Source organism: Bufo gargarizans, chromosome 9 (genome assembly GCF_014858855.1).
Source record: "Bufo gargarizans isolate SCDJY-AF-19 chromosome 9, ASM1485885v1, whole genome shotgun sequence".
Classification (NCBI taxonomy): domain Eukaryota; kingdom Metazoa; phylum Chordata; class Amphibia; order Anura; family Bufonidae; genus Bufo; species Bufo gargarizans.
The window spans coordinates 40,103,680-40,122,120 of NC_058088.1; the positions used below are offsets into that span (position 1 = coordinate 40,103,680).

At 41.9% G+C, this 18,441-nt stretch overlaps 1 protein-coding gene across 1 annotated transcript in view; it reads right to left on the reverse strand.

Moving 5' to 3' along the window:
* Nucleotides 1–392: 392 nt before the first annotated feature.
* Nucleotides 393–18,441, reverse strand: part of LOC122919764 (glypican-4-like) — a 57,606-nt gene continuing 39,557 nt past the window's right edge. The window contains exons 2-3 of the mRNA XM_044268949.1: nucleotides 11,521–11,679; nucleotides 393–916 (exon numbers count right to left, since the gene is read on the reverse strand). Coding sequence (XP_044124884.1) covers nucleotides 393–916; nucleotides 11,521–11,679 — 683 coding nt within the window. The remainder of the gene's footprint in view (nucleotides 917–11,520; nucleotides 11,680–18,441) is intronic.

The window sequence follows — 18,441 nt, forward strand, 5'->3', positions numbered from 1 at the left end:
TGGCGCAGGCTCTTCAAACCGCTGATCGGCAGGGGTGCCAAGTGTCAGACCCCACCGTTCTCATACTGGTGACCTAGCCTGAGAATAGGTCATCAATTTTGAACTCCCGGAAAACCCCTTTAATTTAAGACTGATTATCTTTGCACCGTTATAGGGAAAAAGAAGGACGCTCGTATGTTCCATGCTATAAACTATTTAAATCAAAAAGTTTCACCCATAAGTTGTCAGCAAAAAAAAATGCTAACGTTTTTTGCTGCCATGTCTAATAACTCAGAATTTTACGGAACAGAACCTGCCTACAGCACAAAGTTCTCCTTTTCTAACACTGCCATACGTATAGCTGGCGAGCGTGTGTGGTCTCTGTATATCTGTGCCAGGCCAATTCCATTAACCTAACAATCTGTGCACAGAGCAGCAGTCATTCGATGGAATGAGTCACGAGAAGAAGCAATCCGCTGACATATACAGGAACCAATGCCAATAATATCTGAAGACTGCCAAGGTAGAAAAGTAAAAGCTCTTACCATGGACACCTTGTTGATCACATCCCTGGCCATGGCTAGACCTTGTGCAAAGGTGCGGGCTGCCACAAAGGAACGGGTCACGTGGAGCTTAAGCTTACGTGGTACATCTCCAAATGGTTTAAGCTGGTCAATGTACTTGCTGACACACTCCAGATACTCATCGGTGAAGTGATACTGTGGGTTTAATAGTGGGAACATGCGCTCCAGCAGCCGAGACCAGAAGTCATTGATCATTTCCTCCAAGTTTACGTTCCCTCCGACGTAGTACTTCCTCAGCTCCACAAAGAAGTCCTTAAAAAGTTCTGAGTTCTGCATGTACAATCGCCCATAAGTCCTCACAAACATGTCATTCAGTGATGATTCCGCATTCTTAAGAAGTTCTTTAAAAAATTCTATGATGGAAGAAAAAAAACATTTATTTTAGAAAAGGACCAGAATATTAGTTTGACTTACCAACTACCATATGTCTAAGGAAAGCAATTAAAGAAGGGTTAACAGCAATGTACCCCCAGTCAGTGTACAGAATGGACACCATGAAGCTGGCCACACACATTAGAAGTACATCGGCTGAACATCTAATGTGTTTGAAGGGCCTCCTCACTCTCCTCCAGATGTGTATGGCAGTGGCTCATTACCCCTCTGCCAACACTGAAGACATGTATCTATGGTGGCGTTTGGTTGACAGGTACTTAACCAGACCAAAATGTAAGCCGCTAATGCACTGTCAGCATATTTGTACACTGTTTGACCCATTACATATGCACTTGGCAGCTGAAGACATCTGTGTTGGTCCCATGTTCATATGTGCCCGCATTGCTGAGAAAAATGATGTTAATATATGGAAATGAGGCTCTAGGAGCAACGGGGGCGTTGTCGTTACACCTAAAAGCTCTGCTCTCTCTGCAGCTGCCATACCCTCTGCACTTTGATTGACAGGACCAGGCTGGCATTAGGATGTTGTCACTGCCTGGGCCCGTCAAAGAGCAATTGCAGCTAAAGCGGAGCCTCTAGGTGTAATGATAACGCCCCCTTTGATCCTAGAGACTTATTTGCATATATTAAAACATCATTTTTATCAGCAATGCGGACACATATGAACATGGGACCAACACAGATGCCTTCAACTGCCAAGTGCACATGTAACAGGTCAGACAGTGTCATAGGTAGAAAACTGCTGACAGATGCATTTCCAGTAACCTCTACTGACATGTCTGTTTTAGTAACTCCTTGCATTCACCATGCAATAATTCTGGAACATCTATTATTATGACCCTATAATGTGCTATTCCTTCTAGAAGCTATACATCAATTACTAGCAGTTTACAATGAAGGTCCAGATAAGTGTCACTAGTTGGGAGTATTGCAGGGACTCACCGCCAACTGCTAACACCCACCTGGACCTTCAGTGCAAACTGCTAGAAAGTAATTCATTCATAACTTCGAGACGGAATAATAAAGGAATGGCTCATTATAGTCACAAGAATAGATGCTCCAGAATCTTTATTACATGGAGAATGCAAGTAGTTGCTAAAACCCATGTCAGGAGACGTTAGAGGCCCTCTTTAACATCCTGGCTTCCCTTTATTCAGGACAGCTATGCTAGATCCGTTTTCAAATATATACCAACCCTGACAGATCTCAGGAAATTAAAATGAAGCCTTGCAGGTGTCTGTCAGAAATCCAGCATCTTTGCCCAGAAGGCTAGCCTGCGTTACCAAAAATACCTAAAAAGCTGACAAACGTGCGTGTTCGTTCCTGCCACATGTAAACATGCGATCAAACACTCATTTATTAATGATCGCATCTTTCTAAACATGGGGTGTGCTGCCAACAATAACGCAAACCGTACGTGAAAGAACAATGGATCGCACTGCTTGCTACATGTATCAGAGCTCTGTGAACCAGGTCAGATAGTCTTCCTCTGGAAGCGAACAAAGAAGGGTTCCATTCACTGACAGCAAGCAGAGATACTGAAACTGATGAGACCTGGTTGGAAATTATTTTCAAACACGGTATAACTTTTCAAGACACAGCAAATCATTTTTTTTTATTTTTGGAAACCAGTTAACCTCTTTAAAATTAAAAAATGCTAGCCAATACAAATAATCAGCAATTCTCACATATTTGCTGCATGAATATGAACTACAGCTCCAAGAAAGTTCCTTCCTGTGCATATGAAATCAATACAATCTAAAACATAAAGTTACTAAAAATAAAACCCCATAACAAGCGGTATTTGCTGTCTGAATGAGAAAAGTGGGGTTTCTTAGAGAATGTTCGGAATTTGTGCAGCGACACAATCTGGAAATTGCTATACACGAAAAAGGCGGCCACATCCTTCCTGGCTAACCATTAAAGTCAGGGCTGTGTGGTTTGACAAAATAAAATATATATATTTCTAGCATACATATATGTTTGTGTAATACCACCCCTGCACTGTCAAATGTAAAGGGGCGGAGGGTGCATCTCGGGAAGACAGATTGCATTTTCCATCGCTAAAAGTCCACTGTGGTTTTGAAAATTAAACTCCTAAATTAAGATCTATGAGAAATATATATTCGAAATACGAACAGTGGGCGATACTTTCGACCACGTTCTAGATTATTCACATAGGGGTTATAAACAGGAAATGCTAAATTAATGGGGAAAAAAACTGAAGTCCTAAAATAGGCTAGTTCTAATGTGTGCAGGTAGTGGAACAAAGCCACAAAAGAAAAAATTAATCAATAAAATTAAAATATATAAAGTCAAAAGAAAACACCATACAAACAGTAATCTAAAAAATTGTGGTGATCCCTATTTTTTAGAAAATAAAACATATTTAAAAAAAAAAAAAAAATTGTGGTGTTCTAGAAGTCTTAAAGAGGGCCTTTAACCTCTCCTGACATGCCCGGTTTAATATCTACATACATTCCTCATGCAATAACAATTCTGGAGCACATAGTCTTATGGCTTTATGTTGTGCCATTCCTTTATTATCCCTGCTAAAAAGTTATGAATGATTTGCTAGCAGTCTGCAGTAAGGGTACAGGGGGTGTTAACTAGTTGGGGGGGGGGGGGGTTACCTGCAGTGTTTGCAAACCACCCTCCCCGATTCTTGCACAACCTCTTTAAGGTTATACACTGTATAGCTGCCGCATCATTAAGTATAATCTGCAAATATGAATTAAGAAGCGAAGTCGGTGTCATAAAGAAAAACACAAAGACAAGAAGAAGTTCTCTCTTTGCCTGAAAAGAGAAATTGATGTTGGCTTGCGCCGTCTGGACTTTTCAGTTCCATAAATTAACACCTCTGTTGCAAGTCATTCGAACAAAGTCCTACACACAAACACACACACACAGAGGATTACTTTCCCGTTTTAGCCGTGCTGTAAAAACATGTTTTATGGCAGCGCGACAAATACACTACACTCATTAAATCACTACATCAACACAAGTCCAGTGTATGACGGTCACACAAAGAACTCAAGAACGACAAATCATACCTTGCCTCCCTCTCGGGACACCAAGAAAACTTCTGCTGGCTCACAATGCTACAATACATTATTGTTTGAAAATAAAATAAAGCGAGATATATGTCTCTACTCTTCTATTCCATACAATAAAACCAAAGGTTTCTCTCGGTTAGATGGTTTGTAGAAAAATTGGGGCAAATAGGAGTCATCTCAAAAAGTTGCAGTAGCAGCATATACACTATATCTGGAGCCAAAAAGTAAGAAAGATCTGCGAGGAACAAGCACCTCTAGAAAATGTGTTAGTTGAGCAACTGGCAGCACTGATTGGATAATGTCAGACCGTGCAGAGACAGATCCAACTGGTAGCACCCAGGTGGACCTTCACTGCAATATGCTAGCGATTCATTCATACATTCTGGAAGGAATAACAAAGGAATAGCAGATCAGTCAGAAGAATAGATGCTCCAGAACTTTAATTACTTGGGGAACGCAAGTAGCTTCTAAAACAGATGTCAGAAGAGGTGACAGGTCCTCTCTAAACATCGGCTCACCTAGTACATTTCTAAGGGTGCTGGTTCCTGTCAGATGTTTCCTACTTTTTGGCGCCAGATATAGCATACATGTCACTACTGCAACTTTCTGAGATGACTCCCATTTGTCCCAATTTTTCTACAAACATTAAACAGACAAGGTAGGAAAGGTTAGGAGCTCTTTAGGTTCTACTTTTAAAAATGCCAGTCAAACCCATTGATTGATTAATGTTCCTAATTTCAAAAACTTGTTTTGTGTGATGAATATATAATTTTTTCTAAGTTCCACGAGTTTTAATGTGTTATATTTTTGTTATGGCACCCACAGAAATGCCGGCTTTTGGCTGGACCAAAAACTGTTGACTGCAACCCGGCATTTATGGTGAAAAGCGTCCGGTTTAACGCTGGACCTTATTACAATGGTGAACTATAGATTCTATAGCAATGCCGGATCCATCGAAATATGGAAGGTTGCTAATGCTGAAACAGTCTTGCCAGATCTGCTGCCAGAGATGTGAACAAAGTCTATGTATAAGGTGCTAGCGAGAAAATGCCTTTTCTACTGCACTAAATCTTAGTCTGGCCTGTACAATAAAAGCAATCATTCTGCCACCCATGTACAAGAGGATCCAGACTATCTGATTAACCTACTAAGCTTGTCTGATCACCGGCACTGGACATACTGGGTGGATGTTCTGGGAGGGAATAAAAAGAACACAAGGGGGCACCATAACAAGTATGTATGTGAGAAACCGGATAATTTTTTAATGACTCCAATTGATAGATGGTTTTAGGCACTTTTCCTAATAAAATACGCACTACGTGGTGAAGCTGGACAATCAACTTTTTTTTGCTACTTCCCAGCCTTGGTTCCGGTCCTGTGCCCGTGCTCCTCTGTGGTGTATGGTGAGCTCCAACTTGGTGTTTTCACGTGATAGTTTACTATGGTTTGTGTGTTCTAATCAATAACCTGATGCAAAGAAAATTAAAGGGGTTGTCCCATCTCAACATTTATGGTATATCACTACGATATGCCAGTCAGATAGGAAAAAGGTCCCAGAGGTGTGACCAATGGTTCCTTTGAAGGGACCCATGTCTGCATGTGTGGTGTACTCTCCATTCTGTGCTATGGGACATCTGAAAATAGCCCAGCAAGCATGTGTGGCTATTTTCGGAAGTCCTATAGAAATTGATGGAAGGCAAGCTGAGCAAGTGTGGCCACCGCAACTGGACTGCTAAAAATAGCTGAGCCAGCGCTCAGGTATTTTTGGAACTCCCACAGTGGTGAATGGAGGGTGTCTCGCATGCGCGGCTGCTCACTCTCTTCACCTCATAGGCCCCGTTCTGGAGACAGGAGCAGGTCCCGGAGGTGGAACCCAAACCTATAGATATTTGTGGCATATCCTGTCAACATGCCATAAATATTGCGATGGGAGAACTTCAATGCCAACAATTTACCTCCAGACTTGCTGACATTATTCCTTCTCTATGTGGTCAAAATTGAAAATTATGTAAAATAACTTCAGAAACTAGGTCTTTGGAAACAACAGAACTATTCTACCAATAAACTGATGTCCACACGGTCAGCAAAATGTAAGTCTACATCTGGTTTGCATGCTGTGAACCAAAAATTTACCAAAAACGGGACAACTTGCTTCTCTACCACTGTAAAGTTCGGAGGAAAAGGCCCTTGAAAAAGCATAAGGCATAAACAATAGGTAGACATTAGTCCATTGCAGATTGGAAAAGAGCAAGATCCCTTCCTAACCGTTTTACCAGAACCGTATATGTAGTAAAACTATAAAATCAGACATGGTGGTCTCCAAGAAGCACATCCAGAACCAAAGGAATGTGATGGGTTATAATTATATTCCCCTGTGGGCCTTCACAAGAGAAAGACATCTGTAAGTCCTTTACCTATGATAGTTAGGATTAGGTCAAAAGTATAGCCTGTAACCCATTCAGTATAAACGTGGCCATACACAGACAAAAGTTGGGTGAGCGCTAAACAATCTTTGCAAAGAATCATTGTTCACCAGATCTATCTTTCAGTCATATACCTTTTAGTCCACAACTGGCCACCACTGTCTTTCTAACTGGCTATACATGTTCAATAACACCAGGCAAACCATGAATGATTATTTGTGGTCTATTAGACAAAAGTTCAAACATGGTCTACTTCAATTTAGACGATGACTGTCTCCTTGGTTCTAAAATGATTTAGTTTGTCCACAAATGTCACTTGACAAATTATGGTTAAAAGTACCCATTTTCATCAACTTTATTCTAATATGTATGGCCACCTTAAAACGGTTGGCCACCTTTCGGATGTTGGCGGTTAGTAACCCCCCTTTCTTCTGGGCAGACCTGCAAAGAGAAGCATACTTAACTGCTCTCTGGCACTGGGCCCAGGGCTCCTTCACTCTCCGGCCTTGGCTGCCGGCTCTGGTCCCCCCCCGCTGTCAACATCTGCTTTGACACCATTACAGCCGATTGCTGCCCTACTCTCCTTGCATCATATTAATTGGTCACATGATGAAAGGGGATGAGGTCACCTCTAAGGCCAGCAATTGGCAGCAGCAGCGTCAAAGTAGATGTTGACAGCAGAGATCCCGAGTGAGTGAGGCAACTAAGGCCGAGAAGAAGGCAAGTATGCTTCCCTTTGCAGGTCTGCCCCCGCTCCAAAGGTGGCATAACCATTTAAATTATACATGACCTATGTCCATGCAAGCTAAATTCTAATCTGAGCTGCAGAAAATAATTCTCAGTGGTTCCAGAGACTACATCACAGATGTATAAATGCTAATATATAGGAAGTATTACATTTTCATTTTTTTTCACTTAAACATACGACAGTAAAAAATGAAAAAAAAAAATTGAGAATACTCCATTTAGTGATGGGGACTTGATCTCCTTTAAGGCACATACAGGTACTCGATCCCAAAATGAATACCTGCAAGGTGTGGCCTGATATTTCAGGCCAGAGCAGCAGAAGCAGTCATGCAAACTGTAATACATCCATATTTAAATTCCTCAGATTGTGTGTGCATGTGCTACGCCTGCTTTCCCGAGACAAGGTGTATGAGAACTTCACCCAACCCCACAGCTGGCGATACACAATAAAACATCAACTAGCAGCTTGAACTGGGCAGATTAAAGGGAAACATGAAGGGACGACAGTAACAAGACACCAGCGTGGGGGGGGGGGGGGGGGGGCGTTCAGTCTCATATTGCAGCTATATATCCGGCAACATAAGTATACGCTGGTAACTGGAAGGGAGAATTATATGTGTGTGCACGCGCAATAGGTTTCATTTTTTTCTCTAGGTGGAGTTAGATCCCTACTGCAAACCACAGCGGAGCAGAAAAGGCTTGCTGGATGCACAATGCAACATAAGCAAATTACAAAGCGTTCCAAATTTTATGGGAATCAGGCATAAAAAAGGTATGAAGGCAAGAGTGAAGGCCCATCTACATTAATCGAAACTCGAAATTGAATTCAACAGTACAACCGTATATAGCTGTCTAAATATTGCCACAGAGGGGAGAGGTAACCCAATTTACCCGGCTGGAATCCTAATGTACTCTAAATATGTACATACAACCCCTCAGCTTTCACTTCAACAATACCTCTATAAGTAACTGCCGCCAGCTGCCAAGGTCACATCCACTCCCTGCTGTAATGAGCAACATCTATACAGACGCCCATTATAGTCTCCTGACACGTTCTCATTTGGAGGTTTATGATTAGGACAATCCCATTTTAAAAGGAATTCATTCTTTGGTTGGGAGCTGAATTTGATTTGGTTAAATAGCAATTAAGAGCACTTAAGGTTTGGTGGCAGTCAGGGGAAAGGTCAGCAGGCCTCACATGAAAGCTCAATTGCTACGCCAGACGTCTAGAAAAAAAAAAAAAATGTCCTTCTTATAAAGAATGCTTGGGGCTAAAAAACCTCAGATCTCTAGTGGAACAGGACATTTGAAAAAGCAGGGAACAGAAATCTGTTAAATATAAAATATAACAGATAGAGATTATATATATATATATATATATATATATATATATATATATATATATATATATATATATATATATATATATATATATATATATATATATATATATATATATATAGGATTTGGAGGAGGAAAATGAGAAAAAAATAAAAATAAATGAAATCAGATCTCCAATCAGACCCCCAAATCACCATGAGCCCTCCGATCAGACCCCCAAATCACCATGAGCCCTCCGATCAGACCCCCAAATCACCATGAGCCCTTCGATCAGACCCCCAAATCACCATGAGCCCTCCGTTTAGAACCCCACCCCCCACGAGCCCTCCGATCAGACCCCCACCCCCCACGAGCCCTCAGATCAGACCCCCACCCCCCACGAGCCCTCAGATCAGACCCCCACCCCCCACAAGCCCTCAGATCAGACTCCCACCCCCCACAAGCCCTCAGATCAGACTCCCACCCCCCACAAGCCCTCAGATCAGACTCCCACCCCCCACAAGCCCTCAGAACAAAGTCCTATCTCCCATGAGCCCTCAAATAAAAAAAAATTACCTTGCATGCTCTGGATGGCGTGGCCACCGACTCACTGCTCCCTGTCATGAATACAGGTAACATGTATTGATCTTTATTGGGGGAGTACAAGTGTGATGCCTGGTCTTATTGAATAAAGATTATTAGCCATATTGTACTTGGAGTCTTTGTGGTTTGTTTCCACAGGATACAACTACTTAAAGGCAGCATAAAGTAGAGACAGGCGAGATGATTTCAGCGGTCTTTCATTTAAAAGTTAAAAGTGGTTGCCGAGAACCATCACAATCTTTGCAGACTGGGCTTGGAAAAGAGTCCTGGCCACCTGAGAAGAGTCCTGGCTATTCATGACTTCCTGCCCACCTGCTGATGACTGACCGTCTTCTACCTAGTTATCTCCCTTTCTCTCTAGGAGAGAACTGCCAATCATCAGCAGATGGGCGAGGAGAGCAGGAGATTAGGAATAACCAGGACTCTTCTCGGGTAGATTTGACTCTTTTCAAGGTCTGGGCTGCAATGATTATGATGCTGGTTCTCAGCAACCACTTACTTTTAGCTCATGAGGGACAGACCGCTGACATCAGAGCATCGGTCACTATTTTATGCTGCCCTCAGTGAGATAAGCATAAAGTTGATGACAGGTTCCCTTTAAAGAAGTTGTGCATGGTGGCAGTTAAAAGGATGGAACTGAGCATTTGCATCCACTGAGGTGGATGGAGAAACGGGAATAGAATAAACAGCAGGTGACTCTATACAGATTTTATTGAATAACTCACTTCCTTTACTAAATATTTAAATACATGCAATCAAAAAAATATTCAGATCCATGTGCTGGTTTGAAAATGTTTACAAGCATTTTAGGCTACCTAGCATGCAAACACCATCACCTTAGGGTACTTTCACACTTGCGGCAGAGTGATCTGGCAGGCAGTTCCGTCGCCGGAACTGCCTGCCGGATCAGTCAAAACGTATGCCAACTGATGGCATTTCTAAGACTGATCAGGATCCAGATCCGTCTCTGATCCGTCTTAGAAATGCATTGAAATGCCGAATCTGTCTTTCCGGTTTCATCTGAAAAAACGGATGCAGCATTTATTTATTTTCCACCTTTTTGGGGGGCGGAACGGATCCGGCACTAATATATTCCTATGAGGAAAGAAATGCCAGATCTGGCATTCAGGCAAGTGTTCAGTTTTTTGGGCCAGAGATAAAACCGTAGCATGCTGCGGTTTTATCTCTGTCCTGATCAGTCAAAAAGACTGAACTGAAGACATCTTGATGCATCCTGAATGGATTTCTCTCCATTCAGAATGCATGGGGATACAACGGATCAGTTCTTTTCCTATATAGAGCCCCTAGGACGCAACTCTAGGCCGGAAAAGAAAAACGCTAGTGTGAAAGTAGCCCAATTTGAATTGTGGAGTGGTGTCCTAACAGCCACCAAATGAAATACAGACAAGGGCAGGATTTTCCTAGTGAGCCTTTTTTTTTTGGTTAAAGAAAAAGGGAGAAGCAATCTACTAAAAAAAAAATGCCAAGCAGGGCAATCAATATGGTCTACAGGACTTCATTATAGACACCATTGACTACAGAGCAAGCCACTCAGTAATTTGTGCCAGCTACAGATGGTCAACCATCCATCTCTTAAGAGTGCGGTTGCAAAAGGTAATTGTGTCCATGTCATGCTCCTCCTAATTGCCCCTTAAAAGGGTTATGCCATAATTGATGTAAGAAAATAAAAACCAGGCATCATATAGTACATGACAATCTCTTTCTAATAATGCTAGAACCTGTCCTGTACCTGACATGGATCCAGAGATCTCCCCATTAATTGCTCTGCTACATGCATTTCAGGCTGGCTGCTCATGTTGTGTGGCCTTTCCGCATAATGGCTGGTGACAATTGAAAATTTAAACCAAGCACATGTGACCAAGACAATGAGGTGGGCAAGAAATAAGGAAAAGAGCAAACAGCAGGTGGCGCTATACAGATAAAAAAAATAATAATGAATAGCTCAGTGGCTATACAAAATTGTAATTACATGCAAATTTATTCAGATCAATGTGCTGGTTTAAAAAATATTGAATATTTTTGTGGCACAACCCCTTTAAGAATGGAAACCGATTAAGGCATGTATTACATCAACAGATTATCTGACCAATCATTGGTCAGATGGCAGTTTACACTCGTGGATCTTTTGTTACACACACCAACTATTGGTCTAATGAGAACGAAATTGGTCAGATAATCTGTTGGTGTAATACAGGCACAAGTATCAAGCGGGCACCATGCATATGTAGATCATAAACACGTCACATCATGCCGTCAGGAAAATAAAGACCCTACAGGACCTTCTCTAATACAAACGGTAAGAGATCGGATTTTATCGAGAGAGAGAGAGAGAACTCTTCACAAAAGGAGCTGTTCTTCCACGGCACCTTTTCACTAACAGTACTATTCACTTACCATCAAATTTATTGTATCTGGAAGAAAATATATTCTGCAGCGTACTACATGGCTCTGTGACCGCAGCCTTGAAATCATGTTTACTTTGCTGGCTGTATTTCTCCTCCATCGCTTGAGAGCAACATGTATGTCCTTGTGAACAGACCTTCAGATGGTCACCTGAAAATAAAAATAGTAAAACGGATGAGAATCCTATTTGGATATAACACAGAGGTTCATGTTTAATAAAACATTTGGGGGGCATTTTATCATTTAATTTCCACCAATTTTCGACCATAAAAAAAAAAGAAAAAGCTGGGACCAGCTCCCATCTGCAGAATAGGGTTCCCTCAAGGAGAGTGCGCCACGCATGTGCAGGGTGCTCTCTGCTCACTTTTATGGGCGTTCCGAAAATAACCGTGCTCAGCCAACGCTCAGACATTTTTGAAAGTCCCTTAGCGGTAAATGGAGTGCACTACTCACGCACAGCCACCTCTCCATTCAACCCTATGGGGGTTGCCTATTTTTAGGACTCTCATAGCAGTGAAGGGAGGGCGGTAGAGCTCTCCTCGTGGTTTTTGCTTAAAAACTGCATATAAAAAAAAAAAACTGAAAGTGTGGCAGCACCCTAAGATAGTCTGCAGCAATAGAAAATACATGGGTTTAGCCAACTTTATGTATATAGTAGACACCTTTAGCAAGATCAAGGGATGACTATGTAACTTACAAAGAATAACCAGAGCTGCTTTAGAGAGGGGGGGGGGGGGGGGAGGCTCTTTTATGGCAGTCTAGGAGTTAACTGCCGAGGTGACTCGGTCTGATCATGATTTGGTGGGTCAGGGCAAAGGTTCATTCAATAACGAAAAGACAGCAAGCACATTTTTAAAGTCACGTCTTTTGGTTAGGGGGCAAATTCAGAAATCCTCAGCTGTTCGGGGGTCTCAAAGGATCATTTGTGTTGGTAATTGGCAGATTCACTGTACAGACACGGTCAAATGAGAGTGTCCTTTTTAACTGCTACTGAAAATAGGCATTTCAATCTTTAAGCAGGTTGTTCACTTTGGAGCAACCCCTTATTAAAAACTTTACACCCTGGTTGGTTGCCAGTCTGGAAAACCATCAGGACTACAGAGACAATGCTTACTCTACCCTCACTCTAAATTGTGGCAATGCTGCGCATGTTTTTCTAGGTAAATACAAAAGTTGTTCCTATGCTTCTTGTATCAACATCACTTTGATCCATTTATCTGGAACACAGCCATAATCTCTACACTGAATGATGCAAGGTAATTTCTGGCAAAAATGTTCATTTTACTATGAAGATAGAAGGTTCTTCTATATTCATGCAGCAGGACCTGCGCGGACATCACCGCGCTCACCACATGGTGAGCACGACGACGTCAGCGCCGGTCCTGCAAGAAGAAGAAAGACGACGATAACTGCTGTGCGATCAAGTGGATGAGGTGAGTAATTATTTTATAATTTTTAACACTCAATGGACATTATACTTAGGATTCTGTATTAAAGAATGCTATTACTTTCCATTATAACCATGTTATAATGTAAAATAATAAAATCTACAGAACACCAAACCCAAACGTCAGTGAAGAAGTCCGGGTTCGGGTCTGGGTACCAACATTCAGCTTTTTATCACACGCGTGTAAAATGCATTAAAACGCTTTGCACTTGCGCGGAAAAAAAATTTAACTTAAGGCCGCAATCGCAGACAAAACAGATTGTGTGCGCACTCGTGCGGGTTTCCCGCAACGCATCCGGACCTCTTCCGCAATGCCCGTGTGAAATGGGCCTAAGGGTTTATACAGTTTAAACAATGTACAAAGACAAAGGTCTCCTAAGGTTTCAGTGTAAAAGGATAATTTTTTTGCTTATATAATCTGTAATGACTTAAATTGAATTACTAGGAAGATACTAACATCCTTCCTAGCATACGGCTGAAAACCATGAAACAACGATATGCCGAGTAATTATTAGATTACAGTAATTAATAGCTAGAAACTCATTCATAATTCTTGAGTATGACGTGCAGCTGCCTGGGCCAACATGACTTCATGAGCAACACGTTAAAGAGGACCTTTCACCAGAATAAAACATCTAAAACTAACTATACAGACGTGTAGAGCAGCGCCCAGGGATCCCCCTGCACTTACTGTTATACCTGGGCGCCGCTCCCGGTATAGGCTCCGGTATCTTTACAGTTAGGCTCCACCCAGGGGAACCTGCCGGCGTCTCATTCTCCCATGCTGTAGCGCTGGCCAATAGCAGCGCTCAGCTCATAGCCTGAGAGAAAAAAAAGCCTCTCGGGCTATGAGCTGAGCGCGGTGATTGGCCAGCGCTACAGCATGGGAGAATGAGACGCCGGCAGGTTCCCCTGGGTGGAGCCTAACTGTAAAGATACCGGAGGCTATACCGGGAGAACGGAGCGGCGCCCATGTCTGTAGAGTTAGTTTAGATGTTTTATTCTAGTGAAAGGTCCTCTTTAAATGCAATAATAGGTCACCACCAATAGGCACAAAACTATTTTTCAATCCTTCAAAATTATTCATGAAGAATATCTGCCTATTAAAACGTGTAGGAGGCGTATAAGACCCCATAGCGGTACCTTATCAAAATAATCAATAAAACATACTAACTAAAAAATAAAATAAGACATGCATTACTGTTTGCCATGTTTTGGGTTGCAAAGTAAAATAAAAAGTCTTATGGTATATTTGGACCGCAAAATACATATGGTCATGTGAATGCCTCCTTAGAGTGTCACGCGTCAGTCATGTTGCTGACCGATTATCAACAAAAAATTGCACTTTTTTGTTTAATTGCATCATCCACAAGAGCAATTTGTCCTTGCGAATAGGGGAAAGCTCTTCAGCTTTGTTCTCTAGACACCCGACTCTTGAGCAAGTGAATTACTATAAACCTGATCTCGCAGCTGTGCGACTGTGTAGAACAACCACAAGTGTATGGTGCGAAGCTTCTTCCCCATGTTCTATTAAGGCAATGGCTTCATATGTCCAATCAGCTCTCCAAGCAATTACAGCATTAATTGTCTGGTACAAAATGACACTGTTCAAAGAAATCCGACTCTTTGGGAAAATGTTTTGTCGTGGGCCAGTAACTTGAGCCGCAATGTGTTCTGAAGGATTTAGAAATTCTCATTTTCCAAGCGAAAGCCAAAGAAGAATACATTAAAAACCGCCAGACAGATTATTTTCAGAGGAATACAATAATAAAAGCACTCAATGGGATGTATATTTTGGCCACATTGGAATTTAATAAATTGATATGTCAGCTGGACGTTACCAGTAACACCCTTTGCCTGATGCTGTATCATCCATATTTCGTTAATAGGGTGCCAATACAAACACTTTAGAAAAAGCACTGGTCCAAGGCAGCATTAAGAAAGACCATTAGAAGTGATTTGCACGATTACCGCAAGCACCGTTTCCCTCCAACACACAAGAAAAGCTTTCAGTGAATTTGTTTCTAACTGAAAAGGGATGTGAGAAAATATTTGGTTTCGTAAAGTATACAATTCATCGGTTTCAACTTAAAAAATGTACAATACATTAATGCTGTTCAGTACGAGCCAACACAAGTCTATGGGCGCCATATTACGTCTTCGTACAATCAGGAGATAGCATGGAGTCATAAAGCGGCCCGAATAGCGTTTATCTGTTCAATAGCTTATAGAATAGAAGCCGTATTGCCACGCCATAAAAACAAGGGCAAACAGAATACGCAGAAATATAACTATTTAAATTATATCAGACTGATCATACATCTCAGACATTTTTAATCTATGGATTGAATGCAAGCAGACAGCACAAGTTTCTGAATCGTCTCCCAATGATTTAAAAAAAAAATCTGATCCTTTGCATTCAAGGGACAAAAACAGCACCATAAAACATCAAAGACTAAAGCCTCATGCAGACGTCCGTGAGATACTGGACTGGCATGGCAGGAGCGCACGGCGTCATTGGTTGCTATGACGCCGTCCACTCCTGCAATGCCAGTCCGGTATCTCACGGACCGCGTTCCACAGACGTCTGCATGAGGCTTAAGACTGCGTTCACATAGCTGTTGATATGTCCATCGGAAACCCAGCATTTATGCTGGAAAGCGACTAGATTACCACCAGTTCCCATTATAGTCAATAGGGATCCGGCGGTGATATGTTGAATCAGGCAATGAAAGATCCGGTGAACTGCTCTGCTGGAACACCCTGCCGAGAACTGTCACCTACCCTAAGTGAGCCCAATTTTAGGGACACTGAGCAAAGAGACCACTTGACAAACATAAGCATCTTAACAGGTGGACAAATTAGGGTCCTTCAACACAAGTCAATATAGTGGCCAATGATCGGGGAATAAGGGACCCTGCAGACAGGTCAGTAATTAGGAATGAGGACCCTTTTACATGGACCAAGGAGCCAATTAGACATTTGTATGAGATTATGTTCCAGATAACTAACCAGTGTCAATGTGCCACATCACTCAGCAAAGGAGCACACGCTGTGTCCCTGCTAAACGATCGTAGTAACAATCGTACATTCCCAAGCGCTAGTGATCATTGCTGCATGCAAGTGGTGCATTAGCGGAAGATACAGGGCAATTATGAGGAATTGGCATTTGTATGAAAGTTTTCTTAGTAAGTCGACTGATCCCTGGCCTGTGTAAATAGGCACTTACTGTAGATTTTTGTAGAAGTCAGTCAATTACTATCGACCACTCCAACCCTGAAAGTAGGAATACTTCAGCCATCAACAGAAAGGAAGATTTTTTTATTTTTTTTTATTTTTTTTTATTTAGGTTTAGGAAGGTCCAAAGAACAAGAGATATCTGAAACCTAACTATCAGTTCAGTAGGCTGTAACATATACGTGGCGAGTTCCATAGGAGGTCAGAAATGCCGAAGCTTAGACAGGTCCTGTCAACATGTCTCATACTATATTTCATTTGTGCCATCTTCAGCAGGTCACCATCTCAGGCAAGTCTCTTCTCCCATACAGACTGCTTTGCCTGCAGTATGACTAACAGGTCCTTGGTCAGACTGCCTGATCTGAAGTTTCTAATGTTTCTGTGTGTTGTTAAAAGATAGACAGTATCCCCCATAACAGTGACCTCTACAGCACCCCCCCACCCCTTTAACAGTGACCGCCACAGTGCACGCCCATTTAACAGTGACCGCCACAGCGCCCTGCCTATTTAATGCTAGGGCTACACGACAACATGTGTCGCACGACATTTTGTCTCAACTTTTAGAATGATAGGCTATAGTGTTGCACTGCGACATGCTGAGACTGCGACACGACAGTCGCAAAAAATCCATCCAAGATGGATGCATGTAGCAGCGTAGTTGTGCCCTATGTGTCGTGCGACTTAGTCGTCCTGTAGCCCTAGCCTAAAGCTAACCTACAGCAGTGAAGAAAAATGGCTGGGTTGTTATGGAAACCTAGAGTAAAACTGTGTGTATGGCAGTTGGGATTTGAAGAGAAAGACTTGCAGGCTTGTATTGACTAACGGAAGACATTTTTGGGGAATAGCTCAGGAACGATGCGTCCTAGAGAGCTGAGCCGGTCTAAAATCTTCCCAGACACCTGATGTTCTAGTTTGCCAAATTTGGTGAAGATCGGTCCATTCGTTTGGTCGCGCATAAAGAACAGACAGACGTCCAGTAAAAAAAAAAAAATTATATATATATATATATATATATTTTGTATGTTCTCCCCGTGTTTGCGTGGGTTTCCTCCAGATACTCCGGTTTCCTCCCACACGCCAAAGACATACTAATAGGGAACTTAGAATGTGAGCCCCATTGGGGACAGTTGGAGGCTAATGTCTGTAAAGCGCTGCAGAATATAGTAGCGCTATATAAGTGCATTAAATAAATATATATATATATATATATATATATATATATATACATACATACACACATATATATATATATATATATATATATATATATACATACACACACACACATATATATACATATACATACATCACATTGAATTCCATCTGTTACTTGCCCATGATCTCCTGTAGAACCAGGACAGAAATACATCGCGTGTTTGGGGGAGTTTTACAATGCATGTCCATCCATCACATTTTTCAAACTTTTTGGACTATAAATTCCACCACACTCAGCATGATTACATCTGGAGCAATGTTATTTTTTAATATAAAAAGAAAAAAAAATATGTACGGTACATGGTCAGAAGTTCAGAGCATTTGGTGCATTGGCAGAACCCCAGTGCTGACATTATGAAAGTTATTGCATCAGGTTTATAAGGCATGAGAGCAGAATGCTCGGCTAAGCTTTAATCTTGCTTTTTTTAAACCATCAACTGCAACACGAGGCAATCGGGACAGCGGGCACATTTACTTATAATGGCAGACTAGCCGTGGGTACCGTATTCCCCTCCACATGCTAAGGGTCCATTCACACTTCCGCAATTCTGTTCCGCATTTTGCGGAACGGAATTGCGGACGCATTCATTTCTATGGGGCCACACGATGTGCTGCCCGGGTCCACAATTCCGTTCCCTGAAAAAAATTGAATATGTCCTATTCTTGTCCGCCATTGCGGACAAGTTTAGGCACTTTCTATTAAGTGCCGGCGAAGTCCGTGTTTTGCGGATCCGCAAAACACACACGGACGCGTGAATGGAGCAGCCTGGATTTACATGGTGCTCACAACAGCTACTTGTAGGATATGACCACACAGGACAGAAGGTCCGCTGCAAATGTGCCACACAAAAATCTGAAGTTTATCTACTCCATGTGGACATACCCTGCGAGTCATTTTTTTCTTCCTTTTTTGTTATACAAATGTTTCTGTCATTTTAAATTTTCCGTCCTCGATACCCCACCCCTGGCTGCAAAATGTTAACCATTGGCCACATAGCGGCTCACTGAGTATC